The 17,957-nt window shown below is 42.7% G+C and overlaps 1 protein-coding gene across 9 annotated transcripts in view; it reads left to right on the top strand.

Moving 5' to 3' along the window:
* Window positions 1–17,957, top strand: part of SLC2A5 (solute carrier family 2 member 5) — a 72,697-nt gene that overhangs the window by 47,494 nt on the left and 7,246 nt on the right. For 7 of the 9 annotated variants that reach the window (XM_056542981.1, XM_056542983.1, XM_056542979.1 and 4 more), the window contains exons 5-7: window positions 2,757–2,881; window positions 3,298–3,450; window positions 6,299–6,424. In XM_056542981.1, the coding sequence (XP_056398956.1) occupies window positions 2,757–2,881; window positions 3,298–3,450; window positions 6,299–6,424 (404 nt within the window). Of the gene's footprint in view, window positions 1–2,756; window positions 2,882–3,136; window positions 3,164–3,297; window positions 3,451–6,298; window positions 6,425–17,957 lie in introns of those variants that run through there. The other 2 variants (XM_056542982.1, XM_056542987.1) reach the window with 2 other exon arrangements.

Here is a 17,957-nt window from a genome sequence, read left to right as displayed (position 1 = left end):
ATGGCTGAAAACTGACAGCGATTTGTCTGAGGGAGGAGGCGGGACGGTGTTTTGGCTTAAGAATGAGTGAGGTACAGCTGACGGCTGATGCTGTCCTAAAATGGACACCGTACTACTGGATCCACTTCTGACTTTGGCTCAAACACTGCAGTGGTAGTTTTCTAAAAAAAAAATGCCAGAAAAAACCTGTGTGAAAACCTAGCCTAAGACAGACCCAAAAATGTGACCATATTATGCTAGTGTGAACTTAGCCTATTCGTTGCAAAACATTTCCTCATTTCTTCACCCAAGTTGTAGTTCTGCAACATCTGGAGTTCCACAGTTTGGAGACCATTGGACTTCTAACAACATATGGCTTTAGGCAATGTTCACACTACTTGTAAAATAAAGAACATGATCAGTTTTAGGCCATCAGCATTTCCAGCTTGTTTTTAAATGTTTTTATGGCTGGTTTTCATACAGACATGTCTTAAACAGGGTTGAAAATTTTCATTTGTTTTGCTGTAGAACAGACTTCTTAGGAGAAAGAATTCCATATTTGGACTTGGCCTTAATTTACTTTATTGAAAGGAGAAAAGTTATTTAGTTGATAGCCAAGATTTACTAAAATTGTCTATTTCATTGTTGCCCCATATCCGGTTTTCCGACCAGACCTAGAACCGTGGTATACCGCAGTTTTAAGTCTGGTCACAAAAACGGACATGGGGCAAAAATGAGCCAACCGGAGACACTATCTGACTCCAGTCGGCTCATTCAAATGAATGAGAAGGGGGCCTGGTCTGGCTGTGATACGGGAGCGTATCGTCAAATCGTAGTGTGAACCCACCCTTAGACAATGCAACTTGCACAAACATTCTTGAAATAAGCCTGATTTAGCTATATGGATGTGTGATCAGATATGATATACTGTGGATCTACTATATGCATGTGTGATGAGATATGATGTACTGTGGATCTACTATATACATGTGTGATCAGATATGATGTACTGTGGATCTACTATATACATGTGTGATCAGATATGATGTACTGTGGATCTACTATATACATGTGTGATCAGATATGATGTACTGTGGATCTACTATATACATGTGTGATCAGATATGATGTACTGTGGATCTACTATATACATGTGTGATCAGATATGATGTACTGTGGATCTACTTTATACATGTGTGATCAGATATGGTGTACTGTGGATCTACTATATACATGTGTGATGAGATATGAATGATGTACAGTGGATCTACTATATACATGTGTGATGAGATATGATGTACTGTGGATCTACTATATACATGTGTGATGAGATATGATGTACTGTGGATCTACTATATACATGTGTGATCAGATATGATGTACTGTGGATCTACTATATACATGTGTGATCAGATATGGTGTACTGTGGATCTACTATATACATGTGTGATCAGATATGAATGATGTACTGTGGATCTACTATATACATGTGTGATCAGATATGACTGATGTACAGTGGATCTACTATATACATGTGTGATCAGATATGATGTACTGTGGATCTACTATATACATGTGTGATCAGATATGATGTACTGTGGATCTACTATATACATGTATGATCAGATACGATGTACTGTGGATCTACAATATACATGTGTGATCAGATATGATGTACTGTGGATCTACAATATACATGTGTGATCAGATATGGTGGACTGTGGATCTACTATATACATGTGTGATCAGATATGATGTACAGTGGATCTACTATATACATGCGTGATCAGATATGATGTACTGTGGATCTACTATATACATGTATGATCAGATACGATGTACTGTGGATCTACTATATACATGTATGATCAGATATGATGTACTGTGGATCTACAATATACATGTGTGATCAGATATGGTGGACTGTGGATCTACTATATACATGTGTGATCAGATATGATGTACTGTGGATCTACTATATGCATGTGTGATGAGATATGATGTACAGTGGATCTACTATATACATGTGTGATCAGATATGAATGATGTACTGTGGATCTACTATATACATGTGTGATCAGATATGATGTACAGTGGATCTACTATATACATGTGTGATCAGATATGATGTACTGTGGATCTACTATATGCATGTGTGATGAGATATGATGTACTGTGGATCTACTATATACATGTATGATCAGATACGATGTACTGTGGATCTACTATATACATGTATGATCAGATATGGTGGACTGTGGATCTACTATATACATGTGTGATCAGATATGATGTACAGTGGATCTACTATATACATGTGTGATCAGATATGATGTACTGTGGATCTACTATATGCATGTGTGATGAGATATGATGTACAGTGGATCTACTATATACATGTGTGATCAGATATGATGTACTGTGGATCTACTATATACATGTGTGATCAGATATGGTGTACTGGGGATCTACTATATACATGTGTGATCAGATATGTACTGTGGATCTACTATATACATGTGTGATCAGATATGTACTGTGGATCTACTATATACATGTGTAATCAGATATGGTGTACTGGGATCTACTATATACATGTGTGATCAGATATGATGTACTGTGGATCTACTATATATATGTATGTTCAGATATGATGTACTGTGGATCTACTATATACATGTATGATCAGATATGAATGATGTACTGTGGATCTTCTTTGTGTATTTGTGTAAAGTTGGGCTGTTTGATGTAGTGAACATAACCTCTGTCTTCTTTAGAAAAGGCACTTTGCTTCTGAACAACATCTTTTCCATTGTCCCAGCTATTTTAATGGGAACCAGCGTCCTGTCCAAGTCTTTTGAAATCATCATTGTCAGTCGATTCATAATAGGCATCTGTGCAGGTAAGAAATCTGTGACAAAGATAAGAGATATGAAAATAAATTTGAAGCTTAAGGGGTGATCCAGAAAAACAGCACCACACCTGTCATCAGGTTGTGTGCAGCATTACAACTCTGCTTCATTCAGGTCAATGAAAATGAGCTGCAATACCACACCCAAACTGAGGCCAAGAGTGGTGCTATTTCTGGAACAAAGTAGGTATATTTTTCTTATCCTGGATAGCCCATTTGAATCATTATGACTTCCTATGTGATGCGATCTCTGTGATAAGCTCCTATCTGCAGGTGAAGCTCCTGCTGGTTTTACTTCTTGGCTACCATTGAGGAAATGTAGTATTCATGGCTGCCAATAATATAAATGGTTGTTTGTATAATAAACAAACAGTAGTTCCATATCTAATGTACTTCTTATTCCACAGGTCTGTCCTCCAATGTTGTCCCGATGTACCTCGGTGAGATGTCCCCTAAAAATCTTCGTGGAGGTCTTGGTGTAATGCCCCAACTGCTGATCACTATTGGTATTCTTATGGCACAAATATTTGGAATCCGCATCATTCTTGGAAATGCATATGGTGGGAAATGCTAGATAAGAAATTGCTTTTATTGTCATGTGTTATCATTGTGCATTAGATGGCAGAATTATTCAGCAGCCCACACCGAAGTAAAAGGCCATCGAAATGTTTTATCTTTTGAGTCATTTAGTAGTAGATATGCTTATATGCTATAGATGGTTGCCATGCTAAATTGCAGTGTCCCACTGCGTGTACTTTGTGGTTGTCCATGTTTGACCCTTTTGACCCAAATTTGCACTGTTCTGTTCTATGGCCCAGATTTATCAAACTGTGTGAGAGAAAAAAAAAGAGAGATTTTCCCTCAGCAACCATTCACAGATCAGCTAATGAGCTGAGGTAAAGTGAAACCTGAGCTGTGATTGGTTGCTGAGGGAAAAATCACTATTTTTTTCTCTCACACAGTTTGATAAATCTGGGCCTATGTCTTGTTGTTTTTACCTTTGAATTGAAAATGTCTGACTTATGTTCTCATGTCCTATGAATGTTGCTGCCACCTAGTGGTTGGCTTATATTAAGACCAAGAGAAAGTGACTCAAACATATCTACAACTGTTGTCTCCAAACTGTGGACCTCCAGCTGTTGCAAAACTACAACTCTAAGCATTTACCTCAACCAACGGCTGTCCGAACATGCTGGGAGTTGTAGTTTTGCAAGACTACTGATCTACAGGCTAAGGCTGGGTTCACACCACGTTTTTCAAATACAGTTACCGTATACGTTTTTCGCTTAAAAAAAACGTATGGCAAAACCCGTATGCAACCTTATACAACCGTATGACTCCAAATAAGTTTTTTCCCCGTATACGGTTCCAAAACGTATGTGCGGTTCTATCCGTTTGCATCTGTTTTTGCCAACGGTTTTGCTATTTTGTTGGAATGAATTAGTTTTCAAGCAATTTAATAAAGTTACTATTGTTCTATTGAAATTCCTTCTGCGCATGTGTCAACTCCAAAAACGGATTAGAAAAACCGTGTGCAACTGTATTCTGAAATTCTGTGTACGGTTCTCATAGACAACAATGTTAAAAGAACCGCATACGGTTCGCTTACGGTTTTCCAACTGGAGGCAAAAACGTGGTCGACAGCGTTTTTGCCTACGGTTGAAAAATCGGCAAAATCGTAACAGAGGCAAAACGGATGCAACCGTAAACAACATTTGGAATACACTTTAAAGATGGTGCGGCACTGCGTTATAGAGTGTGCTAGGGAAAGTCTGGCGAGTGGGAACAGGTGTAGCTGTTTTGCCTTAGGCGGTGCTCAGATATGGTAGACAATATTGACAGTGTCCATGGAGAAGCAAAAATAAATATCAGCACTCACCAGCGTGGCTGTGAAGTCTTCTTTATTGAGACATACTCACAAGTAAGGATACAGAAGAGAGGGGTGGTGGGGGGACAAGTGGTGGCGACCAAGCTCCTGTTTCACACGCCTAGCGTGCTTTGTCCGGTCATGGCCACCACTTGTCCCCCCACCACCCCTCTCTTCTGTATCCTTACTTGTGAGTATGTCTCAATAAAGAAGACTTCACAGCCACGCTGGTGAGTGCCGATATTTCTTTTTGCTTCTCCATGGGCAACATTTGGAATACGGTTTACAATGCATTCTCTATGCATACGGTTTTGGATACGGTCGTATACGTTTTTTTTGTGGAAAACCGTATATGGTTACCGTATTTGAAAATCGTAGTGTGAACCCAGCCTTACACTGAGAGTGAAAACCCTAGAAAGTGTGAGAGCCTGAGAAAAGATTTCCTGTCCCTAAGTGGGAAGATAAGAAGAAGAAGAAGCTGGAGAAGCCAAGCTGAAAGAAAGTGAGAGGAGGTCAGGGGCAGTTTAGCTCCCTCTTCTATAGTCTAGGCCTCTTGACACCATGGGCCCACAGAGCCATAGCCCCAGCAAAGTCTACAGACACACAGGTTCACCAGTACATCCAGTACCAGTACACCTCTTCCAGTAGTCAAGAGGACTACACCTTCTAATCCCTTGTCAAGAGTTCCAGTAGTCGAGAGGACTACATCTTCTATAGTCAGTGAGGAAAAGGTGTACAAGTAATCCAAATAAAAAATGTCACAGCACTGGCAGTAAAAATGTCCACTTTATTTAGTCCATTTCTATTAAAGCAGCATATAGCAAGGTGCAGTGCAACAGACATTTCTATGTGCTGCAAACAATTCCTCCTCTTCTCTAAAGCATTTCCGCACTATCAGGAGCCAATAGGTGTGAATTAACCCCGTAAAGCGTGAAATGACTGTGATTGCTCAAACTTGCTAAGGAACTGAGCAGAAGGAAGACAGCAACTCACACTTATCTCAGGGCGTTTCCTTGCTAAAGTCATCTACCGTAAAAAAAAATTTGAATTTATTGCCTTATTACAAGCGTGTCAGCTGTCTTAAGTTTGAACTGCCTCCATTTATTGTATGCCTTGGTGTGTGACGTTTCATTCTTCACTATCATCATCAGGGGCCTAAATGGGCCACCATGCCGAATGCTCTCATTAGACAGTGACACAGGAAAAATCTACACTACCAGATCGGCCCCCCAGACTCAATAGTATTACCCCATTTTGTTTGATCACTATCTGATGAGCAGACATAATGATGTTATTATTCATTAGAGTGGACATACCGTATGTACAATGTGTGCAAAAGACGTAACGCCCTTGGCTACTAGGCAAGGTATCTCCTTTAAAAGGTTGTCAGAAGTTGCAGTCTATTGAATATATTTGCATTTTTAACTATTATATTTGGGATGACATATAAGGGGTGCTCTATGATGAGCTTTTAATGGACAGGGGCCCAAGAACTGTTTTTGCAAGGGAGGAGTAACCTTATACTGTTGGTTCTGTGACAGGTTGGCCCATACTGCTAGCACTTACTGGAATTCCGGCCGTCATGCAGCTGATATTCCTGCCCTTCTTCCCTGAAAGTCCAAGATACACATTGCTGCAGAAAGGAAAAGAGGATAAAGCCAAGAAAGGTGAGTGCAATTTAATACATTCAGACAGCCATATTGCAAACAGAGATCCCTCAGTGTGGCATGAAGCCTAATCTCCTTAATACAATAAATTGTACTAATCAACTACTGGAGGGGCATGAGTGAAATTACCCCCATCCTCTTTTTTTTCCAAATTCTGGCTGCTGTATTCTCTATATACTATGTACATGTTCTCTTTCCAGAACTCCTGTAGACTTTAATAAAGTGTATGAGGAAGGTAGCATCCGGGAATTGACCAAAATAGGTCCATGAACCCTGGTTACCCAGAGGTAGTAATTATGGGAATCACCCCTTTAAAGACATTAGAATTGTGGTAAAATGGTATATCAATAAAGCCTTGTTGTCTGTAAGTAATACTGCAACACTTGGGACATAAATAATCCATGCCCATGTACACATAAATAATACATACACGTGCTGTACATCCACAAAACACATCCCAATCTTTGATTTCTTACTTTTCCAAAGTGTATCAATGTAGAGTACGTTGCAAACTGGGTTTTGGATAACCTTAGGGGGTCGAAGTAGGTTCCTTAGGATTAAAGTTGGTAATAATAAACAAAGAGCAAAAAGTGATGTCAGTGTCACCTTGACAATTTGGTATACGGTATATCTAGGGTATAAAAGAGCTTCTTATAGGGCAATACATCTGATGGAATAAGGAAATATAGAAGATGAATGGAGACTCCTATGGGGTTGTGCTCACCTTTTGTGGTTGTGTATTTAGACCGAACCACTATGTAGGCAGAAAACAGGTAGTGCAGCCTTCCAAGTGTCGGCGAGAAGACTTGCCCACCAAGTAGTGCGGAGGTCCAGGAGGAGAGTGAAAAAATGGCTATGCGGCATGATCCACCAATTTAACAGTTGTGGTGCTCGGGGATGAGGGGTGAACAGGGGTGTTGCAGTGTAGTGTTGCTGGGTATAGGATTAACCCTTGATTGTTGTTATGCCAGGGTGCGGATTTCCTCACTGTATATATAAGTCCTACCGCCACCCGTCCCAGGAACGATAGGGAGGAATAAAGGATGGTCCACAGCCGGAATTGTATTCAACTTGAAATAACTTTACTGCAGCTTTTATGCAGGATGCAATTAACAACTGTCTTTACAAGAGGACCGGAATTTAGACTCCTCACAGGTTGTCTGGGACCTTGTAGGGAATAAGCTTTGAATCCTTGCTTTACGCTGTTCCACTGAATTTAGGGGTATATTTTAGGTTCAGTAGTCACGTAGGATTTTAGGATGGAGTTGGATAAACTCATGGTTTAGTATGCGGCTGAAATTGGTAGGCTTCAGGCCTAATTTGCTTGTAGAATTGTACAGAGCTCCGCTCGCTGTCATATCCCGGAGGAAAGAGAGCGATCATTGGATACAGCGCCCTTATATCTGAAAGGGCAGGCTCAAAGCTTATTGGTTCCCCAAACCTGTCAGTCCTAGTACAGAGGATTGAGGTTATAACACATGACCTAGTCACATGACCCGAAGGTCCTTAACCTCCAATACAACACAAATATCATTGATCACGTGACCTAAGGTCCTGTACATTACTTACACTACATTATAATATATTAAATATATACAATTTTAAGAACACTAGGAGGCGCTTAGGGACTATCCCATCAGGAGAGCCCTATCAGCATGAGGAACTCTGACTATGGGGACTTACAACCAAAGGTACGGGACCAAGTCCAGTACCAGGACACCGCACAGGGATTTTTTATATGACAGTCTTTTTATTGTAGAACCAACCACAATAACCCCCAAAGGCAATCCGGGATTCAATAATATTCTAAGCACAATTACCCTAGAGCGCAATGTCTGGGGTACAGATATCCCTATAACAGTGAATTGCCCTAAAACTTAGCTTTTATTAGAAAATGATATAAAATGTGAAAATGAAATTGAATGGTGCTCAACGTGAGTTAAATTACATGTCACACATGCCCAGCCTATTAAATCAGCAGGTGGACAAGCCACTTTCAGTATCAAGATTAGGTGGGAGATACGTATGGAATCCCACAATAATGAGGTATATATATATATATATATATATATATATATATAGACATGCTCTAAAAACACTGATATGTGCCCCCTCTGCAACACAGCTTGTCCATGTGGAGGGCCCGATATATATATAGATATATATATATATAGACTAATGATACTATGTCACACCTAAGCGCCTAATTGTGTGTCCAATTGACAGCCAGGTTACAAGCTACCAATCTCCGTAATCCCGGTGCGCCGGAACAAAATACCGTGATGCCAGAGAATCATGCGCGTGCACGAAAACTTTAGTTTATAAAGTAGTTTATTGTAGAACCACACACAACATGATGCATGCCAGTACACCTGAAGAAGGGGCTACTATGCCCAGAAATGCACTGTGTGTGGTTCTACAATAAAAAGACTTTTATGATATTGACTATCACTGTCCAGGTGGTGGATTATGCCACATAGCTGTTTTTTCTCTCTCCTCCTGGACACCTTGACAATTCGGTTATGTAGTAAGATCTATTGCAGAATCCAGCCAATGTGCTGGTCGTAGAGGTCGCAGAGGTCGCCGGACCCGACAGCCAAGGGGGCCCGCGGGGCCCCCCCTGCCACTACACTAAATGCTGACAGGTCGGCACTGCACGGGCCAGGGCCTGGGGTGGAAGGGGGCGTAGCTGGCAGCAAGTTCCTTCATGCTGTCCTTTAGAAAATGAGCGCAGCAGAGCCGGTGTTTCACCTCACACCGGACTGACCATCAGGTCATCTGCCTGCTTTAAAGCATTTATTTTTAATGTGTGCGGCTGCGGCCGCCCTGCCCCTATTATATCCCATAGATAATTGCAGGGACTGCTGGGAGATTACATGCCGCGCGCAGGCACGCACAACCCTGCCACATTACACTGTAAATGGAAGCAGCAACCCGGCCTCATACATCCCCTGCGGTTACCTGCACTGCGATCTCCTCTGGCGCCGACCCCGCTACTTCCCTGGCACCTGGTAAGCAGCAAGCCGCGGTAGTGATCCCCAGGAGCCGGGTGAGTGAACTGTGGGGTGAAGATACCGAGGATGGGTGTGTATGTGTATATGATGTATGTATGTGTCAGTATGTATGCATGTATGATTGATGTGTCTGTATGTATGCATGTATTATTGATGTGTCTGTATGCATGTATGATTGATGTGTCAGTATGTGTATATGATAGATGTGTCAGTATGTATGCATGTATGATAGATGTGTCAGTATGTATGCATGTATGATTGATGTGTCAGTATGTATGCATGTATGATTGATGTGTCAGTATGTATGCATGTATGATAGATGTGTCAGTATGTATGCATGTATGTATGATTGATGTGTCAGTATGTATGCATGTATTATTGATGTGTCTGTATGCATGTATGATTGATGTGTCAGTATGTGTATATGATAGATGTGTCAGTATGTATACATGTATGATAGATGTGTCAGTATGTATGCATGTATGATTGATGTGTCAGTATGTATGCATGTATGATTGATGTGTCAATATGTATGCATGTATGATTGATGTGTATGTATGCATGTATGTATGATAGATGTGTGTATGTATGCATGCATGATTGATGTGTCAGTATGTATGCATGTATGATTGATGTGTCTGTATATATGCATGTATGATAGATGTGTCAGTATGTATGCATGTATGATAGATGTGTCAGTATGTATGCATGTATGATAGATGTGTCTGTATTTATGCATGTATGTATGATTGATGTGTCTGTATGTATGCATGTATGATAGATGTGTCTGTATGTATGCATGTATGATAGATGTGTCTGTATGTATGCATGTATGATAGATGTGTCAGTATGTATGCATGTATGATTGATGTGTCAGTATGTATGCATGTATGATTGATGTGTCTGTATGTATGCATGTATGTATGTATGATAGATGTGTGTATGTATGCATGTATGATTGATGTGTCAGTATGTATGCATGTATGATTGATGTGTCTGTATATATGCATGTATGATAGATGTGTCAGTATGTATGCATGTATGATAGATGTGTCAGTATGTATGCATGTATGATAGATGTGTCTGTATGTATGCATGTATGTATGTATGATTGATGTGTCTGTATGTATGCATGTATGATAGATGTGTCTGTATGTATGCATGTATGATAGATGTGTCTGTATGTATGCATGTATGATAGATGTGTCTGTATGTATGCATGTATTATTGATGTGTCTGTATGTATGCATGTATGATTGATGTGTCTGTATGTATGCATGTATGATTGATGTGTCTGTATGTATGATTGATGTGTCAGTATGTATGCATGTATGATTGATGTGTCTGTATGTATGCATGTATGATTGATGTGTCTGTATGCATGTATGATTGATGTGTCTGTATGTATGCATGTATGATTGATGTGTCAGTATGTATGCATGTATGATTGATGTGTCTGTATGTATGCATGTATGATTGATGTGTCTGTATGTATGCATGTATGATTGATGTGTCAGTATGTATGCATGTATGATTGATGTGTCTGTATGTATGCATGTATGATTATTGTGTCAGTATGTATGCATGTATGATTGATGTGTCAGTATGTATGCATGTATGATTGATGTGTCAGTATGTATGCATGTATGATTGATGTGTCAGTATGTATGCATGTATGATTGATGTGTCTGTATGTATGCATGTATGATTGATGTGTCAGTATGTATGCATGTATGATTGATGTGTCTGTATGTATGCATGTATGTATGATAGATGTGTGTATGTATGCATGTATGATTGATGTGTCAGTATGTATGCATGTATGATTGATGTGTCTGTATATATGCATGTATGATAGATGTGTCAGTATGTATGCATGTATGATAGATGTGTCAGTATGTATGCATGTATGATAGATGTGTCTGTATGTATGCATGTATGTATGATTGATGTGTCTGTATGTATGCATGTATGATAGATGTGTCTGTATGTATGCATGTATGATAGATGTGTCTGTATGTATGCATGTATGATAGATGTGTCTGTATGTATGCATGTATTATTGATGTGTCTGTATGTATGCATGTATGATTGATGTGTCTGTATGTATGCATGTATGATTGATGTGTCTGTATGTATGATTGATGTGTCAGTATGTATGCATGTATGATTGATGTGTCTGTATGTATGTATGCATGTATGATTGATGTGTCAGTATGTATGCATGTATGATTGATGTGTCTGTATGTATGCATGTATGATTGATGTGTCAGTATGTATGCATGTATGATTGATGTGTCTTTATGTATGCATGTATGATTGATGTGTCAGTATGTATGCATGTATGATTGATGTGTCAGTATGTATGCATGTATGATTGATGTGTCTGTATGTATGCATGTATGATTATTGTGTCAGTATGTATGCATGTATGATTGATGTGTCAGTATGTATGCATGTATGATTGATGTGTCAGTATGTATGCATGTATGATTGGTGTGTCAGTATGTATGCATGTATGATTGATGTGTCTGTATGTATGCATGTATGATTGATGTGTCAGTATGTATGCATGTATGATTGATGTGTCTGTATGTATGCTTGATAGATTTGTGTAATACTTCAGCTGCAGGTCTGAAGGGGAGACCTGTTGCTGTCAGCACACTTATTTATTTTAATGCTGGGCCCTTAAAAATAAATAATAATAATAAAAAAAAAAAGCTAAGGGCAAGCTCTGGCCGCTTTTCCCCCTGCAGGAGCCTCACTCTGGGCCGTCCGTTAGCGCAGTAAGATTGGGCAGGGACACTGCCCCCTTAAGAGCAAAGGGCTGCTGGGAGCAGACATGCCCCACGCAGGTAAACACATCTGCTCCAAGCCCGTGACAAGTCCCTGCCTGCAACCGCCGCTACATCCACAGCATCTGCAGAAAAAGCAGCAGCCTCTGCTCCACTCCATCCCCTACAGTCACCAGCTGTATAATCTCCTCTGCCTCGCTGCATCCCCGGCACCTGGTGAGTGGCAGGCCATGGTGCTGATCTCCAGGAGGGTGAGAGGTTGGGGATGTGTGTATGTATTGTAGAATGTGTGTATGTATGATGTATGTATGACAGATGTGTATATGTATGATAGATGCATGTATGATGTATGTGTGTGTATGTATGATGTATGACGGATGTGTGTATGTATGATAGATATATGTATGATGAATGTGTGTATGATAGATGTATGTATGAATGATAAATGTGTGTATGTATGATAGGTGTGTGTATGTATGATAGATTTGTATGTGTATGATATATGGGTGTATGATGTGTAGATGTATCATACATCTATCATCATACACATACAAATCTACCCATACACCAGTCACATACAGATATATGATATATAAATACATACACTGTACATCAATGCGGAGGGGTGAGGGGCCAGGGGGTGATTGGGTACAGGTCGGATATTGGGCTCTGGGGAGTGGGGCAGAGGAGCCTAGAGTGGAATCTGGGGGTCTAGGGAGAGGGGAAGAGGAGCATGTAGGAGGACATGGGGGGGGGGGGGTTAAAGGAGCCTGGAGAGGACTTAGAAGTCTGAGAGGGGGGGGGGAGTGGAACAAAGGAGCCAGGAGGAGGACAGGTATGATTCAGCTAAACTGAGAAGAAACTGTCTGAGGACATAGGACATGTGGATTTTTATAAAGGGGCAGTGTGTGGCAGTATTATATTCAGGGGCTACAGTGGTGGTAGTATTATATTCATGGGCACAGTTTGGCAGTATTATAATCAGGGGGTACAGTGTGGGGCAGTATTATATTCAGAGGGTACAGTATGTGGCAGTATTATATTCAGAGGGCTCAGTATGTGGTATTATTATATTCAGAGAGTACAGAGTGTGGCAGTATTATATTCAGGGATATAGTGTGTGGCAGGGTTATATTTCGGGGGCATAGTGTGTGGCAGTATTATATTCAGGGGGTATAGTGTGTGGCAGTATTATATTCAGGGGGTAAAGTATTTGGCAGGATTATAAGGATTTTGTTTTTATACGGAGGATGAGGATCTACTGACAAAGTGAGCAACCAATGATGTCCGGGTGGACTCTGCAGAGAAGATGGAGCTGGAAGTCGTCCTGACGTCTGGACCAATTGAAGAAGAAAAGGAAAGACAACAGAGAAGACATCACTCAGGTCACTTTGTATATTCTTCTGACTGTCTCATCAGCTGGAATCACTTGTAAGGTCTGCAGTGATGATGGTTGTACCCATGCTTGGCTCTCCAGCTGTTGCAAAAGTACAACTCCCATAATGCCTGAGGCTCTACAGACATGATGGGAGTTACAGCTTTACAACAGCTGGAGACCAACTGGAACCAAGGTGATTGGTGGGGGTCCCAGCATTTGGACCTCCACCAACAAAATGGTCTGCTTATTATGCCCGGGTGTATTTTTGATACCAGTCCAGCCCTGCCTGTTAATCACTTATATCGTTGTGTACTCTCTTGACTGTGTCCCATCAGTGCTGTAGTCATTGATATCTTTGTGCGGCCAAGGCCTGGTAAGCGGATCATCCGGGATTGGGGAAGCGGGTCGTCAGGTGGTTGAGGGGCCCAAGGCAATTTTTCGCACCGGGGCCCTGCGGTTTCTAGCTACGCCCCTGGTGCTGCATCATGAGTCTCCACGATTAAAGTGGCACTCACACTGACAGTGTCTGCACAACCAAAAAGGCTGTAGGCTTTGGAATAATTGAGCTGATATGACCCTGTGATGTCAGCGGGGTGCAATGCAGGGTAGATGTTAACCCAAGGGGCAGATTTGATTAACCCCTTCTTGTCATTACACCAGGGCATGGTTTAGCCTTAACCACCTAAAGGCAATGAAGACACCGACACCAAGTTACGGACAGACGGTAGCTTTACTGAGGTTAGACAGATGACACAGTCTATGCAGTACAGCCAATATTCCAAGGAGGTGACCAGTTACTCAGGGGGAACTCACAGGCTGGCTGGGACTTGCAGTATGTAGAGACACTTTAGTGCAGGCCACGGTGACTAGACAGTTGACTTGACTGATGACTGACTTGTGACCAGGGGCGTACCTAGAGCATTTGGCTCCCGGGGCGGACCCTTTGTTTGGCACCCCCCCTTAATTACACCCCCTCCCAGGAGCGGATTGACAACGCTCGGGGCCCACGGACCAAAAAAAAGCAAGGGCCCATACTAGGCTCTGCAGCTCGTCAATCTTCTGCCATGCCCCTATTCCACCTAAATCCCACACACAATAAACAGAAATTTATATATATATAATAAACACTTTAACATAGGTAAATTTCCATGACTAATAATACTGGTATACAAGGAGTAAATATATACCACCACACAATAACTGGATAATACCGCCATACTGTACTGAATAAAACCACTATACACAGACCAGTATATTATAAAGGATCTGTATAAGTGATTATATACAGGACCATATGGAGGTAGATATCAGCTGTACACAGGATGTGTATACCATATAAGTGATTGCTCTTTCCCATAGGTATAAGCAGAGCTACACCTCCCCCTCTTTCCCATAGGTATATGCAGTTACACTTCCCCCCTCATTCCCATAGGTACAGCAGTTACACCCCCTCCTCTCTTTCCCATAGGTATATGCAGTTACACCCCCCCCCCCTCTTTCACATAGGTATATGCAGTTACACCCCCCCTCTTTCCCATAGGCATATGCAGTTACATCCCCCCTTTCCCATAGGTATATGCAGTTACACCCCCCCCCCCTTTCCCATAGGTATATGCAGTTACACCCCCCCTTTCCCATAGGTATATGCAGTTACACCCCCCCCCTCTTTCCCATAGGTATATGCAGTTACACCCCCCTTTCCCATAGGTATATGCAGTTACATCTCCCCTCTTTCCCATAGGTATATGCAGTTACACCCCCCTTCGGTGTATGCAGTTACACCCCCCCTCTTTCCCATAGGTATATGCAGTTACACCCCCCCCTTTCCCATAGGTATATGCAGTTACATCCCCCCCTTTCCCATAGGTATATGCAGTTACACCCCCCCTCTTTCCCATAGGTATATGCAGTTACACCCCCCTTTCCCATAGGTATATGCAGTTACATCCCCCCCTTTCCCATAGGTATATGCAGTTACATCCCCCCTCTTTCCCATAGGTATATGCAGTTACACCCCCCCCCTCTTTCCCATAGGTATATGCAGTTACACCCCCCTCTTTCCCATAGGTATATGCAGTTACACCCCCCCCCTTCCCATAGGTATATGCAGTTACATCCCCCCCTCTTTCCCATAGGTATATGCAGTTACACCCACCTTCCCATAGGTATATGCAGTTACACCCCCCCTCTTTCCCATAGGTATATGCAGTTACACCCCCCCCCCTTTCCCATAGATATATGCAGTTACATCCCCCCTTTTTCCCATAGGTATATGCAGTTACACCCCCCCCTTTCCCATAGGTATATGCAGTTACACCCCCCCCTTCCCATAGGTATATGCAGTTACACCCCCCCTTTCCCATAGGTGTATATGCAGTTACACCCCCCTCCTCCCCACATGTGTATGCAGCTACACCCCCCCTCTTCCCCATAGGTATATGTAGAGTAACCCCTCCCCTTCCCCATACGTATATGTAGAGTAACCCCGCCTCTCCTTCCCCATAGGTATATGTAAAGTAACTCCTCCCCTTCCCCATAGGTATATGTAGAGTAACCCCCCTCCTCCCCTTCCCCATAGGTATATGTAGAGTAACCCCCCTCCCCTTCCCCATAGGTATATGTAGAGTAACCTCCCCCTCCCCTTCCCCATAGGTATATGTAGAGTAACCCCCCCTCCCCTTCCCCATAGGTATATGTAGAGTAACCCCCCCTCCCCTTCCCCATAGATATGTGTAGAGTAACCCCCCCTCCCCTTCCCCATAGGTATATGTAGAGTAACCGCCCCCTCCCCTTCTCCATAGGTATATGTAGAGTAACCCCCCTCCCCTTCCCCATAGGTATATGTAGAGTAACTCCTCCCCTTCCCCATAGGTATATGTAGAGTAACCCCCCCTCCCCTTCCCCATAGGTATATGTAGAGTAACCCCCCTCCCCTTCCCCATAGGTATATGTAGAGTAACCCCCCCCTCCCCTTCCCCATAGGTATATGTAGAGTAACCCCCCCTCCCCTTCCCCATAGGTATATGTAGAGTAACCCCCCTCCCCTTCCCCATAGGTATATGTAGAGTAACCCCCCTCCCCTTCCCCATAGGTATATGTAGAGTAACCCCCCCCCTCCCCTTTCCCATAGGTATATGTAGAGTAACCCCCCCTCCCCTTCCCCATAGGTATATGTAGAGTAACCCCCCCCCCCTCCCCTCCCCCATAGGTATATGTAGAGTAACCCCCCCCCTCCCCTCCCCCATAGGTATATGTAGAGTAACCCCCCCCTTCCCCATAGGTGTATGCAGAGTTGAGAAAATAAATAAATAAAGGATGCTCACCTGATATCTCACGCAGCGATCTCCTCAGCTGCAGGGCCCGCGTCTTCTCCCGTCCACAGTACAGGCGCTGATGAGTGACGTCAGCGGCGCCTGTACTGCGTGCTGCGTGGGTGCGGAGGTCACATCTCCTCTGTGTAAGCTGCAGATGCGGCTCACACAGAGGGTACGCCTTCTCCTGTATGTGCGTGTATCGCGCATACAGGAGAATGTAGCGCTGTCTGCTGGGGATCTGGGACGAGTGTCCCGGATCCTCAGTAGTGGTGACGTCGGGTCAGTCCGCCCCTGGCACCCCCCTTGTGAGCGGCACCCGGGGCGGGCCGCCCTCCCCTTAGTATGCCACTGCTTGTGACTGACAAGACGATGACATTAGCTTACTTGAGCTGACTTGTAGTTGCAGACTTTAGGCTTGAGGCCTCCAATGCTCTGGACACGCTCTGAGACGACTGCACTGGACCTCAGCAGGAATAGCAATGAGCTAAGAGAGAGATTGTAATCCTTCCCCTGGTTATATAGGGGGGCTGTTCAAGGAGCCCATAGGTCACTTGGGGGTTACCTGGTCACTAGTGCCTCCTGGGTAACAATCACATGGTCATAGTAATTAAAGAAACATTACACTTTTAATGTATAACATATGTACACTGTGGGTAACACTGGAGGGGGGCCCTGGGGACATGAAGGGACACTGCCTGACAGGGCAGGAGAGGTACAGGGAAACACCATCCCGTACTGGTCAACTACAACCCTAAAACCAGAGCTGTTACTTGTGCACAGTATCTAGAAGCAGAGTTGCATGCCTTCTCTGTATTATGCAGAATGTGATCTTAGATACATGCAACAAGCACCATACAGAGAGAAGTCACATACTGACCCCTTAGCCCTCCACCTGGAATAAAAGCGACACCAAGTTCTGTATTTGATATTGGGTGCTCTGTCCTTCTATAGTTGAAGTTCCCCTACTGTAAACCAAAAGTTGCCGATTGATAACACTTGGTAAATACTAGTATCTTCGAAGCTGAAGTTTAT

This window comes from Hyla sarda, chromosome 10, assembly GCF_029499605.1.
Source record: "Hyla sarda isolate aHylSar1 chromosome 10, aHylSar1.hap1, whole genome shotgun sequence".
NCBI lineage: Eukaryota > Metazoa > Chordata > Amphibia > Anura > Hylidae > Hyla > Hyla sarda.
The sequence above is the reverse complement of the archived record's forward strand: the minus strand, read 5'-3'. Positions and strand labels throughout refer to the sequence as shown.